This window comes from Chiloscyllium plagiosum, chromosome 14 (genome assembly GCF_004010195.1).
Source record: "Chiloscyllium plagiosum isolate BGI_BamShark_2017 chromosome 14, ASM401019v2, whole genome shotgun sequence".
Classification (NCBI taxonomy): Eukaryota; Metazoa; Chordata; class Chondrichthyes; order Orectolobiformes; family Hemiscylliidae; genus Chiloscyllium; species Chiloscyllium plagiosum.
Genome location: NC_057723.1, coordinates 75,284,081 through 75,298,934, shown reverse-complemented (window position 1 = coordinate 75,298,934; position 14,854 = coordinate 75,284,081). Strand labels below are relative to the sequence as shown.

At 41.1% G+C, this 14,854-nt stretch overlaps 1 protein-coding gene across 1 annotated transcript in view; it reads left to right on the top strand.

The window, feature by feature from the left end:
- Positions 1-6,109: 6,109 nt before the first annotated feature.
- The window catches only part of sil1 (SIL1 nucleotide exchange factor), a 14,227-nt gene continuing 5,482 nt past the window's right edge, over positions 6,110-14,854 (top strand). The window contains exons 1-7 of the mRNA XM_043704018.1: positions 6,110-6,240; positions 7,929-8,033; positions 10,051-10,192; positions 11,418-11,526; positions 11,892-11,991; positions 13,247-13,438; positions 13,520-13,641. Coding sequence (XP_043559953.1) covers positions 7,947-8,033; positions 10,051-10,192; positions 11,418-11,526; positions 11,892-11,991; positions 13,247-13,438; positions 13,520-13,641 — 752 coding nt within the window. The 5' untranslated portion in view covers positions 6,110-6,240; positions 7,929-7,946. The remainder of the gene's footprint in view (positions 6,241-7,928; positions 8,034-10,050; positions 10,193-11,417; positions 11,527-11,891; positions 11,992-13,246; positions 13,439-13,519; positions 13,642-14,854) is intronic.

The following is a 14,854-nucleotide window of genomic DNA, read 5'->3' as shown; positions in this document are numbered from 1 at the left end:
AACCACCCTCTATGTGAACAACTTGCCCCCCTCCCCGTCCCGGTCTCTTCCATATCTTTCTGCTCCAACATTAAAATTAAGCCCTGTGGTTTTGAGCTCCCCTTCTCTAGGAAAAAGACCTTTGCTGTTCACCTTTCTATGCCCCTCATGATTTTATAAACCTCTATCAGGTCACCTCTCAACCTCTTATGCTGCAGTGAAAAATGTCCCAGCCTATTCAGCCTCTCCCTATAACTCAAACCCTCTGGTCCTGGAAGCTTCCTTCTAAATCTTTTCTGCACTTTCTTCAATTTAATAATATCTTTCCTATAGCAGAGCGACCAAAACTGTACACAGTATTCCAAAAATGGCCTCACTAACATCCTCTACGACCACAACATGACATCCCAACTACGATACTCAATGGATTGACCAATCAAAGCAAGCATGCCAAATACTTTCTTCACCACTCTGTCTATCTGTGATGCAACTTTCAAAGAACCATGTACATTAACCCCTAGGTCTCTGTTCAGTAACACTCCCTAGGGTCTTACCATTAACTGTATGTCCTGCCCTGTTAATCTTACTAACATGCAACACCTCACATTTATTTAAACTCTATCTGCCACTCCTTGGCATACTGGCCTAATTAATCAAGATACGTTTGTAATCTTAGATAACCTTCTTCACTGCCTGCTGTAGCATCAAATCTGATGTCATCTGCAAACTTACTAACGATGCTTCCTATATTCTTATCCAAATTGTTTACGTAAATGACAAACAACAGTGGCTGATCCCTGCGGAATACTGCCAGTCACAGGCCTCCAGATCATAAAACAACTCTCGAACCCTCTGTCTCCCGCCATCAAGCCAATTTTATCTTAAAATTTGCATGATCTCCCTGAATCTCATGTGGTCTAACATTACTAACCACTCTACCATGTTGAACCTTGTCAAATGCCATACTAAAGTCCACGTAGACAATGTCCACCACACTGCCCTCATCTATTGTCTTGGTCACATCCTCAAAACACCCAATCAAATTAGTGAGACACAATTTCCCATGCACAAAGTTATGCTGACTATCTCTAATCAATCCTTGTCTCTTCAAATGTATGTAAATCCTGTCTCTCAGAATACCCTCTAACAACTTACCCATCACTGACAGCAAGCTCACCAGTCTACAGTTCTCAGGCTTCTTCCTTTCTTAATTAAAGGCATAACATTAGCCAACCTCCAGTCCTCCGGCATCTCACCTGTGGTTGTAGATGATATAAATATCTGTGTTAGGGGCTCCACAATTTGTTCACTAGCTTCCCATAACGTCCTGGGGTATATTTAAAAGTTATAGAGTCATAGAGATGTGCAACACAGAAACAGACCGTTTAGTCCAACTCGTCCCTGCCAACCAAATATCCGAACCTAATCTAGTCCCATTTTGTCAGCACTTGACCCATATCCTTTTAAACCCTTCCTATTCCTATACCCATCCAGATGCCTTTTAAATGTTGTAATTGTACCAGCCTTCACCATGTCCCCTGCAGCTCATTCCATACACGCACCATCCTCTACGTGAATATATTGCCCCTTAGGTCCCTTTTAAATCTTTCCCCTCTCACCCTAAAGTTGTGTCCTCTAGTTCTGGACTCCCTCAACCCAGGGAAAAGACATTGTCTATTTTTCCTATCCATGCCCCTCAAAATTTTATAAACCTCTATAAGGTCACCCCTCTGCCTCCGACACTCCAGGACATTATCTACATTTATGCTTCTTAAAATCTCTAGCACCTCCTTTTCTGTAATGTGGACTGCCTGCAAGACATCAATATTTATTCCTTAGTTCCCTAGTTTCCATTACTTTCTCCACAGTAAAAACTGATGCAAAATATTTGCTTATTAACTCACCCATTTCCTGTGGTTCCACATGTGGGATAAAGGTAAAGTAGTGTTACTTCTGCAATCATAATTACTTAGGCAAGGTAAATGAACTCACACCAGTGTATAATTATTTCAGTCAAGAGCTGAGTCAACAAGAATGAAAACTATGTGAAGGAAATACATAATTGTTTTTGCATTAGCTAAAAGGTGCATACAAGAATGAAATGTGCCTGCAAACAATGGTAACTGTTACAGACAAATAGATAAGGTGCTGTGAGGGGAGGGGGTTAAGCTAGATATGCCTGTACAAACAGTAATTATAAGCATCTATTTCCTGCTTCTGCAAAAACAAGAACAAACCACAATCAAGAAGTCATGAGGTCATAAGGTCATAACAAGTAAGGGAAACAGATGGTAGTGAAGGAGGATATACCTAACAATGGACCACAGCAGGATGTGGTCAAACGGCCTTGTGAGGCCAGATATAAGCATTTTGTCACAGTCAAGGCAAGAGATGAACAAGAGTAATAGGCGCCGGTCTTAGAGAAGTGGGAGATGTAAACAGGGGAGGAGCAATGGGAGGAGGGAATAGGGACGCATTACATAAATATTGTGTACTAGTTGAATTCAGTGTGTGTGTGACTGCCTTTGTACACAGTAGACATGACACCCCTCTTACAAGAGCAAAATAAATGACACTACTGATTCAGATTTTGTCTCGGACTGCAATTATTGAAGTGAGTGAGCTTTGTTTCTCACACACATAGACAATCTTGTTAATCTTTAATTGGCCTTATTCTCTCACAAGTTGCTCTTTTGCCCTTAAAATATTTGTAGGATATCTTTGGATTGTCCTTAAACTTATCTGCCAAGGCTATTTCATGTACCATTTTTACCCTCCTGATATCTCTTAAGAATTCCCCTACACCCCTTATCCTTTCCAAGAGATTCACTTTATCTCAGTTGTCTATATTTTCATATGCCCCCTCCTTAATCTTGACAAGAGCCTCAATATCTCTATAAATCCACTGTTCCTTACTCTTAACTTTCACTCTAACAGGAACATGCAGCCTCTGAACTCTCATTATCTCACTTGTGCAAGCTTCTATAGTGATCAGCACCCTATTGAGGCCTTATACAGGCTTCTAGTGATTGTCTGATGACAGTCCCTCAGTCAGCTACCTTAATGACCCTTTAACAAGACTACTGAATTTGAAGCTTTTGAAATGGAGAAAAAAAGATATTCAGTACCGTTCCCATGATGCCTTCAAATTCTCCAAACAATATATTCGCCTGGCCTATTTCTCACTTTGCCTGCAACTTCTCCTTTCTGACTCTGTGTGGTTTACTTTAACAATGGCAGTTTCCTATATAAAAAAACAGCAATAGCCTCCAGTTCCTATGACCATCACCCCCCACTTCACTTAATGAACCCAGCATCCTAATCCTTTGTTTTGGATCCACTTAGCTTAATTCCCCAGGAATCCCAGCACATCAGAGGGGAAATTCTAACTGCCAGAGCACTGGGTGAATTTACGGGGCTAGAAAACGTGCTACGAGAAACGAAAATTCGGTTCTGATCTTTAAGCCAAGTAGAATGCCTAGACAGTGAATGGTTTGGTTTAGTAAGGGACACTGGCCAGGGAGACGGTTGGAATCGGTGGTCAGGAAACGTACTTTGTGACAGGACATGAAGAGAATGACTTAATCTTTTGAAACTTAAGTCAGGACAAGGTATCAGCAGCATGTTTGACAACACAGAGATAATAGCCAGAGGGAAGCAAAAGAGGTTGTGGAAAGTTAGCTGATGTCAATACATAAATAGATCCTGATGTTGTGTGTTCAGATGGTGTTGATGAGGAATGGTATATAGACAACAATCTCATTTGTTGACTCTAGGCACTGGACTATTTTCACTTTTATCCCTGTAGGCTTCAATGTTAAGAGTTCCTGAGTGCAATTATTTGATCAATGTTCCCTAAATTGTGGAAGCAGGCCATTTAGCCCATCAAGTCCACACTGACCCTCTGAAGAGCATTCCACCCAGATCCATCCTATCCCCTCATTTCCCACAGCTAATCCACATAGCCTGCACATCCCTGGACACCCGTGGGCAATTTCCCATGGTCAATCCACCTAACCCTCTTTGGGAGGAAACTCATGCAGACACAGGGAAAATGTCTGTGCAGAGTTGCATAATCACCCGAGGGTGGAATCAAACCCGGGTCCCTGGTGCTGTCAGGCAGCAGTGCTAACCACTGAGCCAACATACCACTCAACCTCTTTTTTAAGAATCCCCATAGTGTGGAAACAGGCGCTTTGGCCCAGTAAGTCCATACCAACCTTATGAAGGGTATTCCACCCAGACCCATAACCCTAAAACTCTATATTTCCTCTGATTAATGCAATTAACCAACACATCCCTGAACACTATGGGTAATTTAGCATGGCCAATTCACCCTAACCTGCACATCTTGGAACTGTGGGAGGAAACCAGAGCACACAGAGGAAACCAATGCAGACACAGGAAGAATGTGCAAACTCCACACATTTAGTCACCAGAGGTTAGAATCAGACCCAGATTCCTGCTGCTGTGAGGCAGCAGTACTAACCACTGAGCCACCATGCTGTCCCATAGCATTCATTCCACTATATCTAGATCTTTAATTATTTCACAAATTTCTTCTCCATTGCTCTATCCAGAAGCCCATTCCATCCCTCTCGATGTAAAACTTATTCATAGACTTGCCTGCAGCTTGAGCTAGTAGTCCCTATCCTACTATCACATTTGTTTTGTTTATTCATCAGAAATTACTTTTCCAAAACTAGACATCCTAAATTCTTATAGTCAGTATTACCTTGTCTAGGTAGCCTCCAGGACGTAAATATCTTCCTTGTATCTCATTGAAAAATGGAAGCATAGCTCCAAAGGCTGCTAGAAAATTACCGATTAGCCCATTTTTTTTCAGGCATTTTGAGTAGTACCTCAAATATGCTTAAGTCCTTTTATTTTTGCTAATTAAATTCCAACTGATTCTATCCTTGTGGCCATATCCCACTCCCCATTTTCACAACCTTCTGCATTCCTCGAATTCTGATTCCAACCATCAGTGATGTTAATTGGTGGTCATGCCTTCAATTACCTGGCCTTGAGATCTAAAATACTCTTCTTAAGCCTCCCCACCTTGCTTTTCCTCCATTAATCCTGAAAGCCTCGCTCTTTGACCAACACTATGGTTATCTGAACTAATCTATCCTCGTTTGGATTATGTTACTCTATTTTAAAACACCTTGGAATAGTTTATTGCATTCACAGCACTGTTTATGTATTTATTGTTTCAGAAATTGAACTTGTCCATGTGTATTTATTGCTTTGAAGTTACCATTTATTTTAATACTTTAATGTTAAAGGAACACAAAAGACACTGAAAACTAATAGTCATGCAATACCAGAAGAAATTAAAGTCCATGGTGGTATCAGAAACAAAAAACAACAACAAAAATTGCTGGGAAAGCTCAGCAGGTCTGGTTGCATCTGTGGAGAGAAATCAGAGTTAACATTTCAGGTTCAGTGACTATTCTTGAATTCTGAAGAAGGGTCACTGAACCCAAAATGCTAACTGTGTTTACTCTCCACAGATGTGATCAGACCTGCTGAGTTTTTTTCCCCCCCAGTTTCTGATTTCCAGTATCAGTAGTTCTGCTTGGTTTCGTTCTATGATTGGAAGGAAGTGAGGTCTGCAGATGCTGGAGATCAGAGCTGGAAATGTGTTGCTGGAAAAGCGCAGCAGGTCAGGCAGCATCCAGGGAACAGGAGAATCTACGTTTCGGGCATAAGCCCTTCTGAAGAAACGTCGATTCTCCTGTTCCCTGGATGCTGCCTGACCTGCTGCGCTTTTCCAGCAACACATTTCCAGCTTCATTCTATGATTGTATTGTTTCTTCAAGCAAATTTTCCAGAGCACAGCCACAGCTTTTCTGGTGACTGAAATAAACTCTGAATAATGTTACTTTTCTGAAGCTGTATTTCTCAGCTCTTTGCAAACATTCCCTGAAATCTGCTGAAATAATCCAGATAAAGTTCTTTCAAAGGAAAAAGGTATTTATAGAGAGAGAGAGGGAGGGAGAGGCAGTCGGTGCAGTCTTGCATAGGTCACCCAGGAAATTTGCTCCCATGAAGTGGTGTTTGCAGACTGGTCAGGGTCCCTTTAAGGTGCTATCCCTTTAAATTATTGCATCAGCGAGCATGCAAATGCTGTGATTGGCTGCCTGGTAACTATGCCAAAGGACGTGGCTGTTCCAGAGGAAACCAAGTCATCAGCAGGAACTGGTGGTGGCGAGTAACTGAGAGAAGGGAAGTAAAGAGACAGGAGCTCAGCGGGAGGTGAGTGCATAAGACGGGATAAAGTAAAGGGAGAGAGAAGTGACTTCACAGGGATGGACTGAAGTGAAAGGGAAAGCGAAGAGACAGAGACATGAGCGCACAGGGGCAGGTCAAAGTGAAAGGGAGGGAGCAAGAAGACAGCAGCAGAGAGGGAGATGAGAGGACAGGGACAGGGTAAAGTGAAGGAGGGGGGAAGGCCAAAAGACAGCAGCAGAGAGGAAAATGAGCGCACAGGGACAGGGTAAAGTGAAGGAGAGGGGGAAGCAAGATTACACTAACCTCCTTCCTACTGGTGATTTGAGGACAGGGTATAAAGTGAGGGGGATTCAAGGAGATAGCAGTGAGGGGCTGGTGAATTAAACAAGGCAGGATTGCTGGATGGTGAATGTGATGTTGTTATAAAACGTGGTTCTTATTCCTAAGTGAAAGTTTCTTGATTTCAACGAGTATTTGCCGTGAGCTAGAGGTGAATGCGTTGTACTCAAAATTACCTATACTCGAGTGATCCAGACTCTTGTACTGTATTGTGTGAAATCTTGCCCTAATGTCCGATCATTCACACTGCAAAAGTGTTTTGGAACACAATGATTAAACAAATAATTCAGAGTTCTAGCCAAATGCACAGAACATGAATACAATGCTTTTGGGGGGAAATAATTTACAGTTTCAAGCTTTTCATTTTGGTTTAATGTGATCATATTAGAATGCTATAAAATTGAGATTAGATTCATAGAGCTTTACAGCAGAAAAACAGGCCCTTTGGCCCAACTTGTCCATGCTGCTAAGTTTATGCCATGACTTTAATCCCGTTTGCCTGTATTTGGCCCCGGTCCACATACCTGCCCCAATGTTTCTTAAATGACAAAACTGTATTGGGCTCCATAATTACCTCTGGCACTCCAGACACACTCCACCCCCAGTGTGAAAACATTTTCCCTCTGGAATCTTTTGTATCTCTTTCCCACACAAAGCCATGCCGAGTGTCCCAAATAGGTTCTTGCCCCTCCAAATGTTTGTAGATCTTGTCTTGCAGAATACCCTCTAACAACTTACCCACCACATGCTCCAAGTCTCTCCCCAGTCTCTCCTCACTCCCTCCACTCTGTCCCCAACATTCCATTCTCTCTCCTCGCCCTCCAATTCTCTTCCCCACATTCTGTCTTCTCCGCTGCTGAATTCTATTTAAAATCCCGATATTCTCCGTGCTGATCCCAGTCATAATTTCTGGACTAACTAGTCCCATTGTCTGGGCAGCAATATCATTTCTTTACAAATCATGAGTTCATTGATATTCTTTAAGTTTGCCACTATTCTTATCTGGTTATGAGACCCTTATCATCTCATACCAACATGCTTGACTCTTTCCTGAAGAAGGGCTCAAGCCCGAAACGTCGATTCTCCTGCTCCTTGGATGCTGCCTGACCTGCTGAGCATTTTCAGCTCCCTTGACTCTTAACTACCAACTTTACTACACTTGGTTATATCTGCATTTTGGGGTAACTAGAGATGAACAAAATGCTAGTTTTGCCAGCAAGAATGGTGGTGATGTGATTGGGGAAAAACATGCAGTAGGGAACCTGTATGGTAGCTAAATGAAAAGGGGTGATTTTGAGTCAATGGTTTGATAACATGGTTCATGTAATTTTAAGTTTGTATGTTTTCACAACCCTGCATTATTTGCACAACAGATTGTAGAAGTTCTCACAATGAAGCTTGGTTGTCTGAACCTGGTCTTGTTCCTGATTTCTGTGCACCTTTTGAATTACTGTTGGAGTGAGAACAGGCAACAGCAGGTAAGAAAGTCAATGAGATTTAGCTGGATTCTGGGGGAATAAAGTTGGATTGGAATGGAGCTTGATCTGAATGTGGTTTTCCTGTGTAGAAAAATGTAAGTCTTGGAAAGTTATAGACAAATCTATGTAGTATATCCGTCCGTCCATCCATCCCCTATCATTCCCCTGAAGGCAGGCTATTAGTTCATTGTCTTGCTATTTTCCACTCTGAGGCAAGTCCAAAATCTTTAATGGAAATTAAACCCAAATTGTTAGTGTTGTTCTGAACCCATGCTAGCTATCTAGTCAATTTTGCTAAATAGCCATATATACATGTGATATGTTATATTTGTTGTGAATTTGTTTTAAACATCTGTACATATCCGGCTAATTCCTTTTTGGGGAGTGACTGGTACAAAAATATTAATACACTAGCACTTGAAGAAGGGGCAAAGCTCTGAAAGCTTGTGATTTCAAATAAACCGTTGGACTATAACCTGGTGTCATGCTATTTTTTTTTTTTACCTTGTCCAACCCAGTCCAACACCAGCACTTTCACATCATGACAAATTAGTAGCACAGAGTAATGCAAAAGAACAATGGTTTGATAAGACTCCAGGAAAACCACCACCCTTCAAACAATCCCTTGGGATATTTTTAGTTCCATTGGAACAGACAGTTCCAAGTTTTGTCTGAAGACTGACACCTACAATGCAAAACTTGCTCAAAAGTACACCAACTGTCAGCTTAAAAATATGTTCACATCCTGGCATGCAGTTTCAATCTGTACTTTGATTTAAGGATTAAGTGAGTTTCAATAAACTGAAAGTTTATACAAAGGAGGTAAATATGTATTTCTCCTAAACTATGGAATGTCAGAAATATAATACCTGTGTGGTGGAGTTGGAGTAGAGTTCATTAAATGATGTCCACTTTCAGTATGGTGATAGTTCTCTTGTGTTTTGGTCCTGTAGTTTTGCACTGTAAACTCTTAATTAGATTCCACTTAAGCAAGGGAACTTAAAGTGAAAGTTATACCAGGAAAGGCATTAATATTTTTCTGGTAGTTTTTTAAAAAACACATTTGGATGTACTATTAGATCTGTACATACTTTTGCTTTTTATTTCCCTCTGTGGATATTTATGTTGTGTAAGGGCTTTAGGCCAAGTGCAACTTTGTGATATCGCACAATTGTTCCTCCATGGGCCATAAATAGAACACAGTGAGCAGAGTTAGAGAGAGAGAAACACGTGGAGTGCGGGGCAGAAACCTGAAGTCTAACCTTGTGAATGTTAGAAATGCGTGCAGAGAAAGGTGGAGTAGGCCCACTGACATTACGCAGTGATGTTTATGGAGTAGTCTTTTTAAATAATGTAATAGTAAGATTAGAATCTGTTAGATCTCTGAACACCATGTATTTTTAGTCTTTGTATGTAACAGTGCTTCATTAAGAAACCCCATGCTTTTCACTAGTCTGTGTCTCAAATCCAAATTCATGGATGAAGGTATAAAAGCAAGCAATGAAAGAAATCAGAACATCTTTTGTTTTCTGAAAATGCTGTTTCATCTTCTATTGAGCTAATGAATTTGTAACCTGTGCTTTTATTCTCAGTTAAGACTTTGGGCAGGATATACTATGGGCTTCAGGACTTAGTCTAAAATGGAGAATCAGAGGGAACCTTCATTCATTAGTAATTTTGTTTTCCCCCTTGAACTGGCTAATTAACTGGATGATTTGTGATTTCCAATAAACCTGTTGGACTATAACCTGGTGTCAAGTGACTTTTGACCTTGTCCAACAGCAGCACTTCCACATCATGACAAATTCATAGCCCGTCCAGTAAAGGAAGGTAGGCTCTCCAAGCTTGTTTGCCAATGAGAAACCCTCTGGCACTGAAGGAGCAGGATGCCAGGTTCTGTTTCCTTAAATTCGAGGCTTTTTAACCTGATACTTGCCAACAAATCCTCTTGCGGCATCTTTGGAGAACTGGAGAAAGAACTGACTTGTCTAATACCTCCAACTAATTTTGTTTCTAGCAAGTGTCTGCTCTTACTGTGCTGGAACACACTGAAGAAAATGTTGGTGAGAGTAAAGAGGAAGCAACAGTGGAGGATGATCTGGACCCTGAGGACATGGAGGTCTTTTACCCAACCAATGATTGGCAGGTAGTTAAACCAGGTAACTCCCCTACTAATCCTTTTGATCCCTTTCTCACTTTCTCCCACTCCAGTCCAATTTCCTTTTTGCTTTGCTTGCCTCAGTAACAGATATGAACAATTTTTTGCCACTTGGGTAACATCCAACTGTTTGGGCAGCTCATTGTTGTATGGTGTCAGGCAGCTACATGGATAATTCCTTTGTGATCATGTTACTTACCGGTACTCAGTGGAACTGAGCACAGAGTAAACCTATAGGACTAGAGCTGGACTGTTTGCCTCTAGTAAAAGGAACTGCAACAGAGCCCTTCAAAATAAGTACTATGAACATAATTACGGTAAATCAAATTAAGCTGAAATAAACTTAAATTATCTTTTGGTACCAAATAGGGCCCAGCAAGCCTTCCCAGCTGTGAAAATCCAATTGTTGAGATCGTTTGATTAAAACCTCCTGAGGTAGCTATGAGAATATTTTGGTGTAATTCACCCTTTATAGACTTTATCTAGTCCACAATGACAGCAGGATTCTCCTTAGTAGTCCATGTATTTCAGAAGCCAGCAGATCTCCAGCAGCTCAGGAGCTCTTTGCTGTCTGCAGTAAAAGTCACTCAGCTTAAAGAAACAGCAGTTTCTTTCATTTAACTGATAAATCAGAGACCTTTCCATATGAGTGTGAACTAGCCGCCTAGTCTCTCCTGTAAACAAGTGAAGGCCTCCAAAGGAGGATGATCAAAAAGAACCAGCGTTCTGATCAGAACAAAAATAATCTCAGCAGAGCCTGTGAACAGACCACTGAACTGCTTTTGAGTTTTCCCTCTATCTATAACATGCATGTTTATTTTTGCCAGGTGTTGCAGCCTTTATAAAGAAAGAACTTAGTTGATGTTTGCTATTAAGGACTTCTCATCACCTGAAAATGTTAATTATTTTGTGTAAGATCAAGTTTTAACGGATTAGAGTTTCAACTAGAATTAAATGCCAGCTATTCGTAATTGTTTACCTGCAGCTAGAGTGTACACTTCATGTAGTAATTTGTGTTAACTACAGAAAACTTCCTTGCCAACCTGGTGTAAAAGATGGGCAAATATCAGATTTCTTGCATACATTTCTCAAAATCTGTAACTTATTTGTCAAAATAGTGGGGCTTGATTTCCAGCACACTCTCACAATGAAGTGTAACAATAAACTGCGAACTAGAACCATACAGTCAACCTGCACATCAGGGTTCCACTAGAACTATAGCACAGGAAAAGTGCGTAATGTTAGATTAAACTTGGAAACTGGAAAGAATGAGGCAAAGATACCAGATGGTGAGACTGGGAAGACTGGTTTGAAATACTGGAAGCAAGGAACCAGGTACTGTAGGAACTTTGCACAGAGATAAAAGTCTTGCTTTTGGTGAACAAAAGTAAAATTAGGGATCCTGTAACTTCTTGCAATCTTTCTTTCTTTCTTGCGGGAAATTGCACCCAAAGCTGTACGAGCAGTTGGAACAGATGGCCCGGGAGGAAACCCCAATTTTTCTCCTAATCCCTTGCAGTGAGTTGAGCATGAGGTCTCATTTCTGGGCCTCACTTGAATTTAGCAGAACCCTCTCAAATTATCTGGAGTTGGGTGGGAAACATAGCTTGGTCTCAGAAATTGTGCATGCCATTTTACTTATAGCTAGTGTAACAGGGCATTAGGACTCCTGCCCACTCATCTAGTTTTGTCCTTTTCAGACATGGAATGGTTAATCTGGATTCTAAATCCTTCACCGCCGAGGAGTTGAAAAAGGCTTTGAAGTTAATGAAACTAGAAAGCAATACACAGACTGAGGAGGTAAGGCACATTTTAGAATGGATTCAACCAAAGTATCCCAGCAAAAAGATCTTGCGATTCATCAGTATGTGTAAACAGTTCAATTGAGTACATCATTGAAAATTTCTTACACTTTGTTTCATGAACAGTGAATTCTGCAATTACTCTGCCTACAATTTCTGTCTGTCTTTTGAAATTGAGCATTTATTCTTGTGATCACACTTTGTCCTTATTCAAACTGCCTGCAAAAGCCAAATGTTTGTGTTCAGCTCAACTGACATATAAATGTCTTCCCAAGCTGAAATTCTATCCACCCCTCCTTTTGTTTTTATGCTTGATTAGCTATATTTTAAAAAAAAAAACAAATCTAACTAAGCTTTATCATTTTGCTATTGTGGTTGAAACAGAAATAAGCTTTGCCACCATTTTCTGATTTTTGGGAGTGAAAAATGCTATGGGCTGAATTTTTCTCCATTTGCGAACCCTTGCTGCTGGGATTGAAAGCAGGAGTTAACCACATCCCCAGCAGAAAGCAGAGGTGGCATTTGTTATTTGGGTCACCATCCAAAGGAGGTTGAATGTGCCCTCCAGAGTTTCAACCTAATCTGAACTGGATGCTCAGCAGTGCCACTGTTGGAGGGGGCTACTGCTGGGGCTGCAGTATGAAGGAGAGGACACTTTCTACTGAGTTGTATGGAAACAAGGGTATGTTCTAGCTGAGGTGCTTGCCCTGGATCAACCACACCGGAGGACCCTTTCCTTTTCCCCAGGAACCTATTGGGAGACTGCCAGTGATTCTATTGTTTTTGCTTGCTATGCTTGATGTCCCCAACTTGGACAAAATGCTTGAAGATATGGGAGGTGGTCTTTAGTTAGGCATTTAAGTGGCTGTGCCACTGTCAGTGTTAGGAGTACATATGAGGAAGTGGGTGAACAAACGGCTGAATGGGGTGACCCATTCTAGGAAATATGAATATTTTGAGGTTTACATTGACTTTCATTGAAATGTACTGTCAGTAGTACTGCTGAAATGGACTAAATCTGTATTTTATCCCAAATGCATAATGAACATTGAATATTACTCTGACATTAACATAGTGTAGTAAAGTCCTTGACAGTCTGAGACAAAATTCTACAGTGAACCAAAATATGCCTTGAAACAGCTGACTAAAAATTTAGTTGAACAGGTTTTTCTTTGAAGGGGAGTGGGGTTGGGAGAGGAATTCGTGCTTAGAGCTACAGTAAAGTCCACGTTTATGTCATGTTTCTTTTTGAGGGTCATCAGGAGAAGCTACGTGAGACATTCCGCCCAATCAAAGAACTGATGGCAGATTTTGAAGCCATGAATGTGGTAATGGAGACTGATATGGAAATAATCAATAAACTTGTCAGCAAATTCAACAGCTCCGGTGCGACACTGGAGGATAAGGTTGCTGCTCTATACGACCTGGAATACTATGTCCATCAGGTACTGGCAAAAGTTTGTGTGTCACATGACTGTTGGGAATTGGAAGGGAGACTTGACATTTTGTATTATGGTTATTCCTAGGTGGACAATGCCCAACATCTGATGTCCATTGGGGGGTTGCAACTTGTGATCAAGGCACTAAATGCCACCGAACCCCGTATTCAGGAGCATGCTGCCTTTGTGCTGGGATCTGCACTCTCTGGGTAATGACTTGTCTGTTGAAATCTTGGAGGGACGTACTGTCTACAGAATGCAACTACAGCAAACTTCATGTAAAATAGAACTATTCAAGCACCTCTGTTGGTCATCTTCTCAAATTGGGTGGGGGAGGCGGTCAGGATCCTAGCTAGGGTTGCAACCCGAAATCTTTGGGGCCATGAGCACCGATGTAGCAACGGCTGCAGTGCTGCATCTCTCCCCTTCACTCATTTTTCAGTTGTTCACCACTCCCTCTCCATAGGTAGTCTTACTCCAACACTCGACAATCTCTGAGCTTTACATTGGGCATCACTGGGGGAAACATGCGAAACCCGACTAGAAGCAGACTTCATAGCTTAAAAATAGCATAAAAGTGAAATATTTGCCAGGTGTTGCAGCATTTATAAAGAAAGAACTTAGTTGATGTTTGCTATTAAGGACTTCTCATCACCTGAAAATGTTAATTATTTTACTCTCCTCAGATCTGAGTATTTCCTGCTTAACAATATTGGCCAATAATTTGGTTGGACTAGACATCCCACAGCTTAAGAAATAAATCTTTACTCAGCTGCTCTAATTTTTTTGAGCCAGTAATTCTGGAAATCAGTGGGGTTCTCTGGGAACACTGACACAGCCAGAGGTTTATCTTCTATACTCGTGTAGTTCAAAGATGGAGAAAAATGGAGGTAGTAACAAAAGAAAACAGTGAACTCTTCAAATTTGAGATTGATAAAAGTTCTTTAATCTTTTCAAAAAAATATCTAACCTAGTTTGTGTTTTTACAAATATATTAAGGACAAAAGAGTAACTAGGGAGAGAATACGGCCCCTCAAAGATCAGCAAGGCGGCCTTTGTGTGGAGCCGCAGAAAATGGGGGACATACTGAATGAGTATTTTGCATCAGTATTTACTGTGGAAAAGGATATGGAAGATATAGGGAAATAGATGGTGACCTCTTGCAAAATGTCCAGATTACAGAGGAGGAAGTGCTGGATGTCTTGAAACAGTTAAAGGTGGATAAATCCCCAGACCTGATCAGGTGTACCTGAGAACTCTGTGGGAAGCTCGAGAAATGATTGCTGGGCCTCTTGCTGAGATATTTGTATCATTAATAGTCATAGATGAGATGCCAGAAGACTGGGGTTTGGCAAACGTGGTGCCACTGTTTAAGAAGGGTGGTAAGGACAAGCCAGGGAACTATAGACCAGTGAGTCTGAC